Here is a 20,186-nt window from a genome sequence, read left to right as displayed (position 1 = left end):
TAGGAAGCTGGCTCTTTATATAGTGCACTAAAAAGAAGTCCACCGTGCAGAGTCCAGTGAATCCCCAATTGGTTTACAGAGGCAAAAGTAGATAGGACTAATGCTCTATTTTTGTGGTAGTGTGGGTGAGCAGTTAGGCTTATCAGAGGATAGTGCTAAGCATTTGTTGTACTCACAGTGGCAATAAATAAGACAGACACTCAAAGAATAAATCTGAGACCAGTTTAGAAAAATATAAATTAATTTTATATATGTTTCAAACCCAAGAACTTCGTAAACCTTGTGACAAATAGGCTGCAGGCTCTGGCTAGGAAGCCAGTCAGGGAAAACAAGCAGTTATGTAGTAGACCTGGGATGCTTGGGGACGTAGGTGCACCTTTGGTTCTCTTCTCCAGTGCCCAGGGGCGACAGATGCAGGAGTGTCTTTAGGCATTGGGTTTTCTTGTCCGGGAGCACTCACAGTTAGGGGGTTCTGCTTTTTGAGGCTGCAGGCATCATCAGAGAGTATGGAAGGGGTGGACCCAAGGTGGACTCAAGCTCAGGGGAGCTAGGGGATTGTCGTTAGCACCCGTGACCCACTTCACATGGGGTCAGAAGCAACAGGTGCAGTGGTTGCTGGGGGTGTCTGGTTTCTTCTCACCCCAAGGCTCCAGGAGAGGGGGGCCTGCGTGCAGAGGCTGCAGGTAACTTGAGGGAGTGCAATAGGGGTGAAACCTGAGTGGACTCGGACTCTAGACAGGTGGGGAACTGGGGTGGCACGGTTGGTTGGCTTCACCTCGGGTCGTGGTTATTTGGTGCAGGGGTCACCTCGGGTGTCGGGTCCTTGCTGTTCCAGGGGCTGCAGAGTCCTTTCTTGAAACTGTTGCGCAGCAGTTCTGCTGCTCACGGGAGCCTGAGTCTTTATATAAGGCAGGCAGTCCGTCTTGGTTTCTTGGAGGCTCAGCTGCAGGATGAGCCATCTTTTAGGCAGAGTCCGTCAAGGTCAGCAGGCAGACGGGAGGGGCTGGTTTCAGGTCAGCTACTGTTTCTTTTCCTCTTCTGCAGGTGTGGCTCTTCTTTGTTCTTTGTTTCAAAGGTAGTCAGGATCCGAGTTATAGGGTTCTGGGGTGATACCTAAATACTCAATTTAGGAGCGTTACAGGGCGTGCCAGTTGGTAGCCAATGGACTGCCCACCTTTAGGATGGCTACGCCCTTTTTTATGACCACTTATGCTGGGAAATTGGCGCAACCCTAACTCTAGTGGCTTAATTCCTTCAAAGAAGATAGAGGAATTTAAAAAGTAGTGTCCACTTCTGCTCGTCCAACTTAGGGGGTTGGACTGGCATGAAGTGGGTACACCTCCTAATCTGGCTAATTTTCCAGACTATGGTGCCGCCATAAGTGGGGTCTGAACGGGGGGGGGGTGGATTCATCTCCACCATTTGGAGAGACATGGGTTGCATTACCAAGGCAGCAAGGACTTTGAAGCTTTCCCCCCTGGAATGTCCATCCTGCCTGGATGAGGTGTTAACACCTCTGCTCAGTGAAGGCTTTTGTCCCAGGCCCTTGAGAGCACTGGCTCGCATCTTTTGGTGGGGGAGGGGTTGGGGGCAGAAACAAGTCTGTGATGGCTGAACTGTCAGGATCAGTCAGTCAGCACACTAGTAGCTGGTAGGTTTTAAGGGGCACCTCTAAGGTGCCCTTTGTGTGCATTTATTAATAAATCTATCACTGGGGTCAGTGAGGGTTTATTAGTCTGGGATGTTTGATACCAGGATTCAGAGAAGCCATCATGTAGCTTGGGAACTTGTAATGACCAGTGTACAGCACATGTATTTAACATGGCTTTCTTGTTTACTTACTATGTCTCGGAATCAACAGACATAAGAGGGACATATCTGCTCATGCATATATGTCCTCACATGTGCCTTTATGCATCCTGCCTTAGGGGTGAATTACACCTGGCACATGCAGTGATGGGGGACCTGCTACACAGGGGTGTGTGACAGGTAGCATTTTCAATTTAGCCTGTACTAACACACGCAGTCTGCAAGGGCAGCACTGTGATGGTTTGGTGAGGGGTCCCTGGGGGTGTTACAACTGGTGCTGCAGGCCTGAGGGACCTTCATTAGTACCCCAGGCCTTAGGTACCAGGGGTACCTTTTACTAGGGACTTACAATGGTAGCTAAAGAGTTTGCCAATTGTGCAAAACAACTGTCCAGTTTTGGGGAAAGAGACCTGGTTAGCAGGGACCCAGTGCATTAATGGTCAAAGCCACACCATAAACCAGGCAAAAAGTGGGGGGATATCCATCTATGTCAAAAAAGGTGCTTTCCTACAATGACCATATAGTGTCCCACCAAGATAGTCTCACCATTAAGAAGTACCTGAACTTCCAAGTCCAAGATGTTCCAGAGTTCCTTCCTCTAAGGTCAGTTACTTTTTTGGCACAGAAAAGGCAGCACTTAGAAAACGAAAATTTGTTGCAGTGCATTTTGTTCCGTGATTTTACACTGCACTCAATGCCCTCTTGTTTTTCCTTTTTGTCTCTGATTTTCTCAGATTTAGACCTTTCCTTGCATATTTTACCTTTTCTGTTGTCTTTTGTAGCTTTTGCTTGTTTTGTTATTTTCCTCTTTGCAATTTGGATCAACTTCCTTCTAGATTATCTGACTCTGAACCTATGACCCTGCTTGGATCTTTTCTTGCTGCTGACATCAAGGAGATTTTGGTGCCTTGTTGATAATCAACACAAACTACATCATGAATCAAGATCTACACAGACTTTCAAAGCAGGCTTTTCCCTTGAGGGCTTATCCTCCTAGCTGTGAGCCTCTAAAGACATCCGTCACCTGCCAACTATATTATTCTGTGCAGAGTGGCCCAGTGACTACTGAGAAAGGTTGCTGTAGCCTCAGGCAATCTCGAAAGGCACTCAGTAGACTTACAAATTATCTAGCCCTTGGCAGAAAGAAAGGGTAGAGTGTAGGCCTTACAGATTAGCTAGATGGCCAAGGGATCAGTCCCCTCATTGTGATAATATGGGAGAACACATCCCACACCACATGGAAGATGATTTGGAGAGAGGTAGTTAAGAGGGGTTGCTGTTGGTTTCAGACCCTAAAACCGTGCTATCCCTGAAAGTAGCTTTATAGCTTTTGGGGGTCTGAAAAGGCTGAGAAGTTGGTTTCTGTTGGGAATGTACTGCCCTAAGGTAGCCACAAGTCCTTCAATATTATATGTTAGAGCTTTCGTACTGTGGAGTCTAGGCCCAGTGAACAAGCCACCGCACCACTGTTGCCTTTCTCCACGACTTGCCACTCACCATTACCAGGACAAGTCCATGACTGTTGCTTGGACATTTCCAGAGAAGCCTGTGGAACACATCCAAGTATACCAGCGCAGGATGACAGCTGCACCAATGGATTGAGCAAAGGTGTATGCAGAAACCAGGTTGCACTTTAAAATCTAGTTAGACGCATCCAAACCTTCAATGGCGAAGTCCAAAAATGGCTTCTTCATGCGGTTTGACAAGTTATCAATATAAGTTTCACCTATTTCCACACAGCAAGAACAGTGACCCTGGATGCAGGGGGCATTCACAGTGCAAACTGCCAGTCTGCCAGAACCAAAGACTTTCAACTAAACAGTCAAGTTTCTTCCACACTCTAACAAGAGGCGCCGGGGAAAGACATTCAGGTTCTGCTTTGTGGAGGAAGTGTAAACTACCAGACTTTCGTGATAGGCGAGATGACAAAAAGCAGTGCTTGTGGTTTGGGGGGGGAAGTGAGTGATTTCATAGGAAAGCAGGCTTATGGCGCCTGGCTCTCTGTCTGAACTGCTGGGCCAGAAAACGTTTTCTCCTATGCAGCCATGACAGCACCCAAGAGTGCCACACTAAATGAAAGCAAGTGCTTTGTCATTGATGAGGCCTGCAAGATTTCAATCAAAATGATACAATTTGCCTCTGCAGAGTACAAGGTCAATTCCAAGCCTTCAGATGCTTTACACACTATGAATGTAAATGACAAAACTTCTGTTGAAGCAGGGCCAGAGGATAGAGATGGCCCCTTATTGAGAAGTGTCTAGGTCACTTGTTTTACGTTTACGCGCAGACACAAACCAGCATCACGATTATAGAAGGGTAAAGGAATTATTAGCCTCTAAGCTATCATCATCTGAATGGCCATATTCTTCATTAGCCATTATGAGGGAACTGGAGCTGAAAATGTTCTCCATCCGGGCATATCTATAAGTCCTATAGAGGTGCCCTGTCAAAGGAATATCATTAATGTTCACCTCAACTTTTTCCCTTGGCACGTGTATATCATCTTCACAAGTGGCGTCATAGTTGGCAATGCCTTTGTTAGCGCAGAGATGCTCAAACTTAATGAGGTAAAGCAACCTTGCATGCTGCAAGTTTATTTTCAACAGTGGACTCCACGGAGGCATAGCGTTGTGAGCTGCCAAGTCTGCAGGAATGTAGTCCCTCCTAGGGGTGGCCATGAGGGTGGAGGTGCCATCCTGAACAGTTCTAGCAGATTAAACTGGAAGGCCTCAATCTGCAAGAGACTGGCCAATTAACTCAGAAATTCCGATGTCAACTGTGTCAATGTCAGCAGATTTAAATAATCCCTGGAATGAAACAATTTCCCTGGGGAATCATAGGACTTCTCCTTCCAAAAACCTTTTTTTGGGAAGAGATTTTGGATGATCATTGCCTTACACGTGACTTATCTGTGGGTGAAGGATGTTGCTTGAACATCTCCCTGTGGGCCTTAGCTAGAAACAGATTGGTATCTCGTTACCTGATGGCCTTCAAGTGCATGAATTGCTCTCATTGGAGCAGAGTTGAGTATGATTTGTATACAGCTGGGTGCAACTAGGGTGGTAGGGTGTGCAAAATAATAAAAAACTGATGTGGCCCTGACTAATTACCAGTGGCTGAGATCATTTCAAGCATTCCATCCATCACTTTTTATATACTTCAGTGTGATGCCTTAATTTCCACTGGAACCAAGCTATACGTGGCTGATGAATCCTTATGGGGTGAAAGGTTCAAGGGTCAAGACTGATTTGCATATGGCTGGGTCCAAACTGAGGTGGCATGGTGTGCAAAATAATGAAGGGCTGGGATGTGCCCCAAGTAATTACCAGTGGCTGAGTGTAGGAAGTTGGCTCTGTATGCACTATTTCAAAGTAAGGAATAGTATGCACAGAGTCCAAGGGTTCCCCTTAGAGGTAAGATAGTGGCAAAAAGAGATAATACTAATGCTCTATTTTGTGGTAGTGTGGTCGAGCAGTAGGCTTATCAAAGGAGTAGTGTTAAGCATTTGTTGTACACACACAGGCAATAAATGAGGAACACACACTCAGAGACAATTCCAGGCCAATAGGTTTTTGTATAGAAAAATAAATTTTCTTAGTTTATTTTAAGAACCACAGGTTCAAATTTTACATGTAATACTTCAAATGAAAGGTATTGCAGGTAGGTACTTTAGGAACTTTGAATAATCAAAATAGCATACACAGTTTTCATATAAATCACATATAGCTATTTTAAAACTAGATACTTAGTGCAATTTTCAACAGTTCCTAGGGGGAGTAAGAGTTTGTTAGTTTTTGCAGGTAAGTAAACCACCTACGGGGTTCAAGTTTGGGTCCAAGGTAGCCCACAGTTGGGGGTTCAGAGCAACCCCAAAGTTACCACACCAGCAGCTCAGGGACGGTCAGGTGCAGAGGTCAAAGTGGTGCCCAAAACGCATAGGCTTCAATGGAGAAGGGGGTGCCCCGGTTCCAGTCTGCCAGCAGGTAAGTACCCGAGTCTTCAGAGGGCAGACCAGGGGGGTTTTGTAGGGCACCGGGGGGGACACAAGTCCACACAGAAAGTACACCCTCAGCGGGGCGGCCGGGTGCAGTGTGCAAACAAGCGTCGGGTCTGTAATAGGAATCAATGGGAGACCAAGGGGTCTCTTCAGTGATGCAGGCAGGCAAGGGGGGGGCTCCTCGGGGTAGCCACCACCTGGGCAAGGGAGAGGGCCTCCTGGGGGTCACTCCTGCACTGGAGTTCGGATCCTTCAGGTCCTGGGGGCTGCGGGTGCAGAGTCTTTACCAGGCGTCGGGATCTGAGGAACAGGCAGTCACGGTCAGGGGGAGCCTCGGGATTCCCTCTGCAGGCGTCGCTGTGGGGGCTCAGGGGGGCAACTCTGGCTACTCACGGTCTTGCAGTCGCCGGGGAGTCCTCCCTGAAGTGATTGTTCTCCACAAGTCGAGCCGGGGGCGTCGGGTGCAGAGTAGCAAGTCTCACGCTTCCGGCGGGAAACGCAAGTTGTTTTAAAGTTGCTCCTTTGTAACAAAGTTGCAGTCTTGGTTGAACAGAGCCGCTGTCCTCGGGAGTTCTTGGTCCTTCTAGAGCAGGGCAGTCCTCTGAGGATTCAGAGGTTGCTGGTCCCTGGGGAAAGCGTCGCTGGAGCAGTGTCTTTAGAAGTGGGGAGACAGGCCGGTAGAGCTGGGGCCAAAGCAGTTGGTGTCTCCGTCTTCTCTGCAGGGTTTTTCAGCTTAGCAGTCCTCTTCTTCTTAGGTTGCAGGAATCTGAGTTCCTAGGTTCTGGGGAGCCCCTAAATACTAAATTTAGGGGTGTGTTTAGGTCTGGGGGGGCTAGTAGCCAATGGCTACTAGCCCTGAGGGTGGGTACACCCTCTTTGTGCCTCCTCCCAAGGGGAGGGGGTCACATTCCTATCCCTATTGGGGGAATCCTCCATCTGCAAGATGGAGGATTTCTAAAAGTCAGAGTCACCTCAGCTCAGGTTGCCTTAGGGGCTGTCCTGACTGGCCAGTGACTCCTCCTTGTTTTTCTCATTATCTCCTCCGGCCTTGCCGCCAAAAGTGGGGCCGTGGCCGGAGGGGGCGGGCAACTCCACTAGCTGGAATGCCCTGGGGTGCTGTAACAAAGGGGGTGAGCGTTTGAGGCTCACCGCCAGGTGTTACAGTTCCTGCAAGGGGGAGGTGATAAGCATCTCCACCCAGTACAGGCTTTGTTACTAGGCACAGAGTGACAAAGGCACTCTCCCCATGTAGCCAGCAACATGTCTCGAGTGTGGCAGGCTGCTAAAACCAGTCAGCCTACACGGGTAGTTGGTTAAGGTTTCAGGGGGCATCTCTAAGGTGCCCTCTGGGAAGTATGTTACAATAAAATGTACACTGGCATCAGTGTGCATTTATTGTGCTGAGAAGTTTGATACCAAACTTCACAGTTTTCAGTGTAGCCATTATGGTGCTGTGGAGTTCGTGTTTGACAGACTCCCAGACCATATACTCTTATGGCTACCCTGCACTTACAATGTCTAAGGTTTTGCTTAGACACTGTAGGGGCACAGTGCTCATGCACTTGTGCCCTCACCTATGGTATAGTGCACCCTGCCTTAGGGCTGTAAGGCCTGCTAGAGGGGTGACTTATCTATTCTGCATAGGCAGTGTGAGGTTGGCATGGCACCCTGAGGGGAGTGCCATGTCGACTTACTCGTTTTGTCCTCACCAGCACACACAAGCTGGCAAGCAGTGTGTCTGTGCTGAGTGAGGGGTCCCCAGGGTGGCATAGGACATGCTGCAACCCTTTAAGACCTTCCCTGGCATCAGGGCCCTTGGTACCAGGGGTACCAGTTACAAGGGACTTACCTGGATGCCAGGGTGTGCCAATTGTGAAAACAAAAGTACAGGTTAGGGAAAGAACACTGGTGCTGGGGCCTGGTTAGCAGGCCTCAGCACACTTTCAAATCAAAACTTAGCATCAGCAAAGGCAAAAAGTCAGGGGGTAACCATGCCAAGGAGGCATTTCCTTACACTGAGATTAATGTAAACACTCTAATCATCACTTTTTTGTACACGGAGTGCACGACGGCACAAAAATCACAGCCCACGGCGTCATGCTCTAAACCAGGGCACTATATAAAGTTGTCATGTGGATTTGAAATGGACATCACAGAATGGCATTTGGGACACAATTTGAAACAAGAAAGCTTTGGCGGAGACATCTGACCTAGCTGCTTTTGAAATGCTGAGGAATTTTGTCACTGAGAAACTGAGAAAGAGCCCCAGACTCAGTCGATGAGGCACAAAAAAAGGAACTGACCTGCCGGCTGGCACCTAGTAAACTCATATGACATCAAATCTAGAGGCATCATCTGGTGATGTTAGAGATCTATTAGTAGGGATCTGAGGAGAGAATAAGATGAGGAATCTTTAAGATGATCTATCAACCAGAATTTCCTTTTCTCCCCCGCTACAGACCATTTTATTGTCTCAGAGCTGTTAATACATTTAATGTTTCCTATGCTGACGTACAAACCTAAGTTCCTTTTATTTGTGCTCTAACCAACTTTTGTGTTGCAGAAAATCTGAATATGCACTCTTTCTGAAGATTCGTGATTTCAATTCTAGCTCAGGATAATGCGGTCTGACTGGCAGTGCTTAATTGTTAGGGAGCCCGCAGCCTGGAATACTGTATGCAAGGGTTGCACAACACCAACATTGCCTAGTCATAATTCCTTCTCATGCCTTTCGTTTACAACTATACATTACCTACCTCTTAAACGGTTGCACGTTTTTGTCACTGATTTCGTATCTTTCTCTTTCTTTCACCCTTTTATACATTTCTCTCTCTTGCTCTGGGTCGGTCTGATGATGAAAAGTAATTGACAAACCGGCAACCTCTAGCACAAACTAAGTACAGCTTATTGGCATTGTCAAGTTGTTTGCATTGCTGCCCAAGAGAAGTGCCAGCCTAGGAGCATGATCACATTTAGCACTCTCCTAAACAGATCCGGCTTCTAGCATGGGTAAATTCGAACCAGGCCAAGGATGCCAATGCTCTTACATATCCGTGACCCAAAGCAATCCATTTGAGTCAGGTGTCTCTCTGGTGTATAAGAAAGTAATCCCCATTTATACCAGATTTGTGCAGTTAAGCCACATCCTATCGCACTTCACCCAATTTCAAGAAACAAAATAAAAATGCCTGCTCAATCTTCTCAATTTTGAACTCCACACCACAGCAGCTTGCTACCTCACTGAGATTCAGCTGACCAATAAACATTAGACATCCTTTAAAAAACATTTTTATCATATACGTGTCTGGATAAAACTGCCTTAAACATTTCTCCAATTTCTTGGTCATTGAATAGTGTTTTATTAGTTATAGTAAATAATACTGTATTTTCTTCAGTTTTGTACAGCGCTCAGACCCACATGAAGTCCTTGCACTAAAAGTATATTAAAAACAAGAAACAAAATATTAGCTACTTGTCACAAACTCTTCTTTCTAGCGGCAAAGGCAGGATTTGACTTAAAAGACAATGTACCACTCTCCTACATGCTATTGCCACACTGTATAAGCCAGCCTTGCTTCTTTAACCTGGCCAGTGGTCCATTGATCTACATGAGGAGGAGTGTGCAAAAGTGTACTAAATTAAGTAGGGTGTCTACAGTGGACAAAAAGCTAACCAAACAGGCTTGTTATCCAACAGCCTTATGCGCTAATAGAAAACTGTCAGACTTTTCAAGGTCGCAATCCCTCCCATAACTGAGCAATGGCCACTGGAATAACTACCCCCTTAGTTTAAGCAATGCTGTGCTGTCACTCACCAACATGCCACCTTACCTAAACCATACCTGGTTGTATACCTCTCCTACCTACCTAAAACACTGCCCTGTAATATGAACAACCTATCCTACATGGAGCATTGCTATTCATTGAACCCACCCACTCACCTGAAGCATTGCCGGTGGTACAGACGACCCTCCATGAGAAAGCGCTGCACAAGATGCACATGCCGGTGACAAGAGGCACATGTGCTGCTCAGCGATGTGCGGTTGGCTGGCTCCAACTCCTCATCTTCTCTCTAAAACCACAGAAAAAATACGAGAACACGTGAATCGATGTGGCAAACTCAGGCCATCTGCTAAGGTCACTACCTCAGCACTAGAATGTGCCAGTCTGGTCTTAAAATCCATAGCAGCTCAAAAGGGATCACTCTGCTATCACTTTCACTTTGTATAATATGAAAGCATTCCAAGTCTCCCATCGTTGAATATTACCCCTACACCTGTAAACAGCCTGTGTAAAATACTGTGCACCCTTTGATATTCAATGAGACCCCAAGCAAGCAAAAGGTTACTCACCAGAGGAGTAGAAGCTTTCTCAATTGTCTTCTTTAAAGCTGGCTCAGACGAGGATGCAGCAGCCGAACGCTTAACAGCTTGCGGTTGAAGTAAAACTGCTGCAGAGGTATAAGAAATCAAACCAGAGAAAATGTGGTCAAGAAAGGAATATATAAAGCTCTACAGAATTACCATTCTCTCTGAAAATCCCATATCATGGCTGAAGATTTTTTTAGGGGCCTATATTTAGCCATTCATTCTATATAACCGATAATCTGATAGGATTCCATTTTTTAGAGGCCACCCAAACTGGAGATTTGGAAAAAGTGGACATGTGAAACTCAGTCTTCATGTGGACTTCAGGAAAAACATTAAATTGATGAATCAATCCATTTTGAACTGGTTGTTACTCCAGTATTGGAACTTTCATAGATTCACAACCTTGAATCCTTCCCCTTCGTCGAGATGAGAGTCCCCAGGACCCTCAAAAAGCAATGTCTTAATAGACACATCCATTCTAGGCCTTAGGCCTTTAGTTTAGCATCATATCACAGTCATTTTTTTTATTTTTTTTAAAGGATCACATTTTAGAGTCAACCAATCAGGTGACACCACCCTTAAGAACCCGCCTGATAGAAGCTGCCTTCCCTCAGATTCTCCACCGCACGTTGTGATAAGGAGTCTCCTCTGAGCTCTGCTCAGTTCTCTTCTACAGGGAGTGCAGAATTATTAGGCAAATGAGTATTTTGACCACATCATCCTCTTTATGCATGTTGTCTTACTCCAAGCTGTATAGGCTCGAAAGCCTACTACCAATTAAGCATATTAGGTGATGTGCATCTCTGTAATGAGAAGGGGTGTGGTCTAATGACATCAACACCCTATATCAGGTGTGCATAATTATTAGGCAACTTCCTTTCCTTTGGCAAAATGGGTCAAAAGAAGGACTTGACAGGCTCAGAAACGTCAAAAATAGTGAGATATCTTGCAGAGGGATGCAGCACTCTTAAAATTGCAAAGCTTCTGAAGCGTGATCATCGAACAATCAAGCGTTTCATTCAAAATAGTCAACAGGGTCGCAAGAAGCGTGTGGAAAAACCAAGGCGCAAAATAACTGCCCATGAACTGAGAAAAGTCAAGCGTGCAGCTGCCACGATGCCACTTGCCACCAGTTTGGCCATATTTCAGAGCTGCAACATCACTGGAGTGCCCAAAAGCACAAGGTGTGCAATACTCAGAGACATGGCCAAGGTAAGAAAGGCTGAAAGACGACCAACACTGAACAAGACACACAAGCTGAAACGTCAAGACTGGGCCAAGAAATATCTCAAGACTGATTTTTCTAAGGTTTTATGGACTGATGAAATGAGAGTGAGTCTTAATGGGCCAGATGGATGGGCCCATGGCTGAATTGGTAAAGGGCAGAGAGCTCCAGTCCGACTCAGACGCCAGCAAGGTGGAGGTGGAGTACTGGTTTGGGCTGGTATCATCAAAGATGAGCTTGTGGGGCCTTTTCGGGTTGAGGATGGAGTCAAGCTCAACTCCCAGTCCTACTGCCAGTTCCTGGAAGACACCTTCTTCAAGCAGTGGTACAGGAAGAAGTCTGCATCCTTCAAGAAAAACATGGTTTTCATGCAGGACAATGCTCCATCACACGCGTCCAAGTACTCCACAGCGTGGCTGGCAAGAAAGGGTATAAAAGAAGGAAATCTAATGACATGGCCTCCTTGTTCACCTGATCTGAACCCCATTGAGAACCTGTGGTCCATCATCAAATGTGAGATTTACAAGGAGGGAAAACAGTACACCTCTCTGAACAGTGTCTGGGAGGCTGTGGTTGCTGCTGCACGCAATGTTGATGGTGAACAGATCAAAACACTGACAGAATCCATGGATGGCAGGCTTTTGAGTGTCCTTGCAAAGAAAGGTGGCTATATTGGTCACTGATTTGTTTTTGTTTTGTTTTTGAATGTCAGAAATGTATATTTGTGAATGTTGAGATGTTATATTGGTTTCACTGGTAATAATAAATAATTGAAATGGGTATATATTTTTTTTTGTTAAGTTGCCTAATAATTATGCACAGTAATAGTCACCTGCACACACAGATATCCCCCTAACATAGCTAAAACTAAAAACAAACTAAAAACTACTTCCAAAAATATTCAGCTTTGATATTAATGAGTTTTTTGGGTTCATTGAGAACATGGTTGTTGTTCAATAATAAAATTAATCCTCAAAAATACAACTTGCCTAATAATTCTGCACTCCCTGTAGTCACAGCTGCTTCAGAAGCACTGTTTCTTCATTTTCATTCTTCGGCTTCATAAAAAGCCATTTTCTCCAACTTGGTGCTTCACCCCAACAAACAATATATCAAAGACACCAAAAAAGGGTCTGTTTAAACATTGTGGCACATGGATGAAGAAGAGGCTGCACATAGATGATCCTCCCAAGGACTGTATATACTGTCTCTTCCCAGAACAGAGACTGCAAGGCATGCTGCACGTTTTCTACAAAAACTTTAAAAGACCGGGAGGGAAGACTTCTTTGGCTGCAAAAGCTCAAATCCAGAGACAACCCTGTCTTTGAGGAAGAAAGTGAAACCTCATCCACTGCACCTTTTAGAACACCAGTGAAGCGTGCTACAGAGGTTTCAGTCACCCCTACCTCTTCAGTACCTCCTAAGAAGGCATCCAAAAAATCTGCAGAGGGATCTGTAAAACATCACAGCCCCTCAAAATTGCCTCATAAATGTGCCAAACTGCCACCTAAAGATCCAAAGAAGTCCGATTTCCCCTCAAAATCCACACAGAAATCGACTTCACAGCCTCCAACTAAGGTAAAACATACCTTGAAGAAAAAAAGAAAAAAAAAAAGTAGTTTCCGCACAGTCAACTGCCGCATCGTCAACAGTATATCCGTCGATGAGGACATCAACGACGGCGTCTTCAGTCTCTACTATGACTTCTACTGTCGCCACCATCAGTGTCAACAGTGGCATCCTGCACATTGACTAAGTCACTGTCGACGACACAGCCTTTGTTGCCATCGATAACCATTACATTATCGTGAACGCCCTCGCCGGCAACAATCATCCCATCGACGCTCTGGTCAATGACACTCTCGCCAACGCCGACAACAATCATCCCGTCGATGCTCTCAACGACGCTCCAGTTGGTGCCCTCGTCGTTGCTCACGTGGACGGTGCTCCAGGTGCCAGGGCACTCGTCAACGCCTTCTCTGCTGACGACAGGGCAACTTGCCTATAATTGATTTAACCATGATGGTTTCCACTAAATTGTCGACAATTCAAACAGACAAGGAGGCAAAGACCTTCCACCCTCCCTCTATTCTCGACAACGACATCATTGGCAATTCAAATAAGACTAAAATCTTTGAAACATACAAAACTGACACCATCTGTAACATCACCAAGCAAGGTGTCAACACACCTGCTGGATGACGAATCAGATGTCAATGACATTTATGGACCGGCAAGGAGTCCATCTGAGTTGCAAGTCAAAAATCAAGACCACTCTGAGGAAGAAGAGTATTATGATCAGCAACATTACTTGCCAGAATGTCATCAACCTCAGCAGTATCAACAAGACATGGTATGAGTTCCGTCAGCCCTTATATCTGATCTAGAATCAATGTTTGCAGATTGTAGAGCATGGTTCCCTCCAGTAGCTACTCCTTTGCAGCAGGCTCCAGCCATTGCAGACGCTATTCCCTCTCAAATTCTTCCTCCTTAGCCACAGCGTTTGCTTAAAACACCAATCTTACACTGCTCTCCACTGGTGGTGCGCCTCTAAAGGACCCAACATCTTTTGAGGAGGAGAAAGAAGAGATCGAAATTCAGACGCATCAAGATGAATGGAATGACTACATCTTCCCCACGCCAGCATCCCATACACCATCTACAGAATCACCTCCAGAAGACAAAGGAGGTTTACACAGCCTATTAGAGAGAGCAGTCACATGATTGGAATTGCTCATGCCTGCAACACTACAAGACTGTTTCTTTATGATTTCAAAGAGCCCTATAGGAAACCAGTCAGGGCTATTCCCATTACAGACTGTGTATGGAGCCAGGGCTTAAGGATCATGTGTAATCCAGCTACAGTACCTGCAGTATTGCTGAAACTGGGCAAGAAATACAAAGCCCTACCTCCTGTCTGCATAATAGGTCACCCTAAACCTGAATCGGTTATCTCACAGGCAGCACAATGCAGATCAAGAAACTCCTCCACACCTCTGACAGCACCACCTGATAAAGACAGCAGACGTCTTGATAACAAATGCAAGCACTTTTCTGCGATGTCCTACCTGACCATTAGAGCTACAAATTCCTTACTGCTCCACCTCAGATATGACAGACAGTTATGGTCAGATATATACCAATATTTGGATGAGCTTCCTGAAAACATCAGAGGGGAAGCAAAGAAGGTGTTGTTGGAAGGTCATTGTTCTTCCTCTGAAATTATTGACTGCGCCTTAGACATCGCTTCTACTGGATTTAGATAGCTGGCAGGAGCAGCAGTACTATGCCGTCAGGGATGGCTTAAGGCAATCAACATCAGACCAGAAGTTCAAACAAAGATACTGGACTTGCCATATGATGGAGAGGCTTTGTTTGGTAAGCATGTGGATGAGGCTTTCCAAACTATCAAATGGGACACAGACACTGCTCGATCGCTAGGCACATTACAGTACAGGAAAGTGCCTTTTTGCGGTGCTAGAGGAAGAGGCCAACCCTTCTTTTGTGGAGGATATCACCAGTGTCGCTATCCAGCATGCTTCTCCAGTACCCACCAGATCCGGTCTTAGTATCATCAGAGCCAACCACCCGCGGCGGTGTACATTCGACCTCCTCCAAGACGAAAGTCCGCAAGGCCTCCCACAGACAATGACTGCAACCGGGAGCCAGCTAGCACAATTCCTCCCCAATGCAGGATACCAGGGAGAATTACAGACCACCTCCATCGATGGAGGCAGATAACTACAAGACCAATGGGTCCTAGACATAGTTCAATTTGGACACCTTGTAGAATTTGTACTAATACCCCCTAACACCACCTCAACTAGGGATACAAAAACATGTACGCTAGTTCAAATTAGAAATAAAGGCCATGTTACAAAAAGGGGCAATAGCGAGAGTTCCCTTCTTCCAAAAGGGAAAAGGCTTTTATTCCTGTTTTTCCTAATCTGAAAGAAGTCACGACAATGGAGACCAATTCTCAACTTAACACAAATATCTCAAGAAACAACTGTTTTGCATGGTCACACTCTAGGATATTTTGCAGCTCCTCAACAAAGGGAATTACATGTCTTCCTTAGCCCTCCAAGATGCCTATTTCACATATCCATCCACCCGAGGCACAGAAAATACCTACAGTTTACGGAAGCCGGAAATCACTTTAAATTCCGAGTCGTACCGTTTGGTCTAAAGTCTGCTCCCCGCATCTTCATCAAATGCCTAGCACCAGTCGGAGCTTGTGTCAGGCAACAGAAGCATCAAGTCTTTCCCTATCTTGACGACTGGTTGGTGAAGGCTCCCACCAAACACTCCACAAAGGTGTCCACCACAGCTACTTTACACCTCTTCATCGAAATAAGGCTCACTCTCAACCTGGACAAATTGGTGCTCCAACCATCATGGAGAATATTCTTCTTGGGAGCCATACTGGATACAAGCCTCAGTATGGCCTACCCCACACTCGAGGGACAGCAAAAATTAACAACCCTAGCAGGACAACTGCAAAAAATAAAGTCACTTTTGGTTCCCCTTTACAAATCTCTCCTAAGCATGATGTCATCTTGTATACATCTAACACCCTATTGTCGCCTATATATATATATATATATATATATATATATATATATATATATATATATATATATATGCGTACTCTTCAGGAAGCACTGGATATCCATTGGAAACAAGGGACAGTATCCTTCGAGGATATAATTCAAGTAACTCTGTTTACAGTCAAGTCTCTTGACTAGTGGACAAACCCTGCAAATATCTCTGGGTGTTCCATTCTTACCTCAAGCCTCCCCACTAGTCACAACAATGGATTAATCTATAGACAGATGGGGAGTTTACATCCAGGACCTTCAGGTCACAGGCAAGTGGGCTCCTTCACATTGGGGCCTTCACATAAATCTTCTCAAGTTACAGGCACTGCAAGCTTTCCTTCCCAGGATCAAACATTCTATGGTGCTTGTCAGAACAGACAATGTAGTACATAAATGAAGAGGGAGGAACTTGATCTCGCCTACTGTCTCAGGAGGCTAAGCTAATCTGGAGCTGGTGTATCCGCCATGCAGTAAATCTGAAGGCGGAACACGTGCCAGGACACCAGAACACCATATCAGACATCCTAAGGAGGATGAGGGCCAGTTGGCAGAGAAAACTAGTCTCCATCTTTCTCCAGTGGGGCAAGCAGAGTCTGGATCTCTTTGCGACCCCACAGAATGCCAAATGCCAGTTCTCCGCAAGCTGGCATCCCCATCATGGATTGTGGGGGATGCCTTTTCGATTGCATTGTTCAGCATATCTGCTTACTCCTTTCCTCCGATTCCTCTCCTTCCAAGGGCGCTCCACAAGATGAAAGCCGAGCCCTGTCAGATCATACTAATAGCCCCTGCATAGCCGTGTCAGCACTGGTACACAGAGCTTCTCCTATTGTCAGTGCATCGTATCATCAGGCTCAAGCCGATCACATTGTTACTGACGAGAAGCCAGGGACAAGTTCAGCATCGGGATCCCGGCTCCCTCAGTCAGTCAGCCTGGCTCCTGAATTCCAAGAATTTGGTCATCTGAATTTTCCAAAAGACTGCGGAGACATACTTGCCAAGACGCAGGCAGATAGTACTAACAAAACATACCGCCTAAGTGGAAGAGGTTTTGTCTGCGGTGTGCAACTGCTAAAGTGCATCCCAACTCCTCGCCTCCAGAAGAGATCTTGCCCTACCCACTGCTTCTAGCCCAATCGGGATTAGCCCATGATTCCATGCTGCTATTTCCCGTTTCAGAAGATCATCAGATAAACCATCTTTGTGGTCTGTCAGGCTCATTAAGCAATTTCTCAAGGGATTGTTCTGAGCTTTTCCTCAAGTCATAGCCCCTTCTCCGACATGGCAGCTCAACATCGTATTAAGACAATTGATGAAACATCAGTATGAGCCCATCCATAGAGCGAACTTGAACTATCTTTCCTGGAAAGTGGCTCTACTCCTCGTGCTCATGTCTGCACGTAGCGAGATTTAGGCTTCTACCATCCAACAACCATTCCTTCAATTCACAGAAGACTGGGTCATTTTGCATACTAATCCAAAATTCATTCCTAAAGTCCCCTTGGACTTTCATCTCAATTAACCTGTAATCCTTAAATCATTCTTTCCAAACCCTCAGACTGCAGCTGAGCTAACCATCCACTCGTTAGATCTCACAAGATGCATCAAGTACTACTTATATTGGACTTAAACCTTCAGGAAAGTTAATCAGCTCTTTGTAGCCTACAGTGCACAAAGGAAGGGTTGTCCTGTAGCAAAACTAAGCATATCCAGATGGATTTCCAGTACTATTGTTTATTGTCATCAAAAGGCGGGACGGCCTATGAACTCTGGAGTACGAACATATTTCACGAGAGCCATCTCCATGTCCATGGCATTGTTCGCAGAAGTATCATTGCCTGACCTATGCCGTGCAGCAACATGGAAAATTCAGACACCTTCACTCAACACTACTGTTTGGATATGGTAGTCCTGAGAGATGCAGCAGTGGGACAGGCGGTGCTCAGGCATCTCTTTCAATAAAGGTGAGCCATTTCCATCTTCCCACTAGCCCCATATTCTATGTTATGCACAATTTTCTCTATAGCCTCTGCATCTTTCCTATGTTTTCGTTGTTTGACATGCAACCAATCCACCACCCCAGAGAAGCTCAAACTTATTTCCTTCAATGATATACCATATAAACACACCCTAGAGCTAGAAAGCCTGAGGGAAGGCAGCTTCTATCAGGAGGGTTCTAAAGGGTGGTGTCACCTGATTGGATGACTCTAAAGTTTGGTCCTTTTAAAAAAAAACAATGACTGCGATATGATACTAAACTAAAGGCCTAAGGACTACAATGGATGCATCTATTAAGACATTGCTTTAAGGAACCGGGGACTCCCATCTTGATGACTGGGAGGGTTTTAAGCATGTGAATAATATATGAAGGATTCTGTTACTGGAAAACTACAGTTACAGGTATGTAACAATTTTCATTTTAAAATCAAAGGTACTGTGCATTTATCTTCCAAGGGATGGTGATAGTTGTCTGAAAGCCAAGACCTTAACTCTAAGTGTCAAGAAGCAATAGCAGATTAATTAGCTGATCAGATGGCTCCTCTAAATCTCTACTGCATTCTGAATAGCTCTCTTTTGCATGATTAATGTTGGCTGGTTACATGTCCTGGGAGCTTGGAACTACATCTCTCTTCGTTTCCTAAGGTCATTATCTGTCCCATTTATTAATGTTGTAGGTTTTTTAAGCAGGAACTGGCGAATTTCTTTGAAGAGACCCTTGATCACAAATAAGTAATTCATCAAGAGTTTATAGCCCGGCTGATTACTTCTTGGTCATCAATGAATTATGTCTCACCATCATCTCTTGTGAATATCAAAACCTTAACTTCTTTTATCACAAGGGTGTGTCTTTAAACAACAAGGGCTAGGACAGCAGGCGAGGTGCCATTAAGACACATCATGGATGTAAAGCAGTGAGGTGGTCAGTTCTTGAAAATACTTCAAAATGAGGCACCTAATTTCATGAGAAGCTTACCATGTCCCTCTACCATTTCCGTGAGTCATTCAATCACTGATCAGCATTTTTCTTGCGTTTGAATCTCAAATGACAGTACCTGGCTTCTTCATTTCACTGGGTCTGTGCATGTTTATATTAATACAAAATGTCCCAGCATTGATTCCATTTGAGTTAACTAAAACAGAAATATTATGGCAAGGTGAGAGAACTCATGAGCTTTTTAAAGGTCACAAAGTATCCTTTAAATAATAAAGAATATTCTTCTGAGGCTGCAGGGACAAATGTTTTTAAGATCACCAACAGAGGTAACAGCTTATGGATGTGAAGCTCATGGAGGGACATTGCGTCAACCCATCGCTGCTGGTCTTACATGTGTATAAACTGATAATGACTGCAATTTACTTTTGAAGGGTTAAGACAATATGCATACCTTGGCAGCCTGCACTAACATTGCCCTGGTTTGTACCTCTGTTGGATGCACTATGTGGGGTATTAGTTGAATCGCTATGTAAGGCACACATTGGGAAGGAGTTGGTCACAATGTGGAGAACCAAGTGCTGCTTACCTGGGGGTGGGTTCCGAAAGTAGTTATAATACTGTGAGAGGTAGGTCATGATGCTGAGACGGTCTGGAACTTTCATGGATACCATGTCAGTGGGGTCCAACAGGGCCGGTATCCCCAGCTCCTGCTCTGCCACTTCAAAGGCCTGAGGGGGAAGAGGTGCAGCAGGAAGACAGATGTGAGAGAGTGGAAGAAGAAAGGAAAGAGGAAAAGACAAAGTAGAACGAGAAAGAGGAAGATGGGTGTGAGGAGAGAAAGTGAAAGGTGAGAGTAGAAGAAAAGAAATAAAGGAAATAGTGTGGGTAAAAAAGAGAAAAAGCAGGACAGATAGGGAGCAGAAGGAAGAAGAGTGGGAAAGCAGTAGAGAAAGTATGTAAAGACAGTGTAAGTACAATGTTAAAAAAAGTGAAGTGGGAATGAGCATGAGCGAGTGGTTCAAAAGCAGAGAAAGAAAGGAAGAATAGGCGTGAAAGGCAGGGGACAGAGAGGAAAAAGGAAAGAGAGCCATAAGGTATTAGATATGAAGAGCAGACAAAATGAAAATTGTTATAAAGAAAGCAAATTCAAAACATTAACTAATATGTTATTTTTGTAGCTGTTTCTAATTGGTGTTTAAACAATCTTAACAGCAACGAAGCTACTGGCACAGTTACAATTAATGGCCACT

General features: G+C 45.2%; 1 protein-coding gene across 3 annotated transcripts in view; it reads right to left on the bottom strand.

The window, feature by feature from the left end:
- Positions 1 to 20,186, bottom strand: part of MICALL1 (MICAL like 1) — a 242,969-nt gene that overhangs the window by 197,118 nt on the left and 25,665 nt on the right. For 2 of the 3 annotated variants that reach the window (XM_069231400.1, XM_069231398.1), the window contains 3 exons: positions 19,523 to 19,664; positions 10,158 to 10,255; positions 9,747 to 9,877 (listed from right to left, as the gene is read on the bottom strand). In XM_069231400.1, the coding sequence (XP_069087501.1) occupies positions 9,747 to 9,877; positions 10,158 to 10,255; positions 19,523 to 19,607 (314 nt within the window). In that variant the 5' untranslated portion in view covers positions 19,608 to 19,664. The remainder of the gene's footprint in view (positions 1 to 9,746; positions 9,878 to 10,157; positions 10,256 to 19,522; positions 19,665 to 20,186) is intronic. The other variant, XM_069231399.1, reaches the window with a different exon arrangement.

Source organism: Pleurodeles waltl, chromosome 4_2 (assembly GCF_031143425.1).
Source record: "Pleurodeles waltl isolate 20211129_DDA chromosome 4_2, aPleWal1.hap1.20221129, whole genome shotgun sequence".
Taxonomy (NCBI): domain Eukaryota; kingdom Metazoa; phylum Chordata; class Amphibia; order Caudata; family Salamandridae; genus Pleurodeles; species Pleurodeles waltl.
This window is presented reverse-complemented; position numbering and strand designations above follow the sequence as displayed.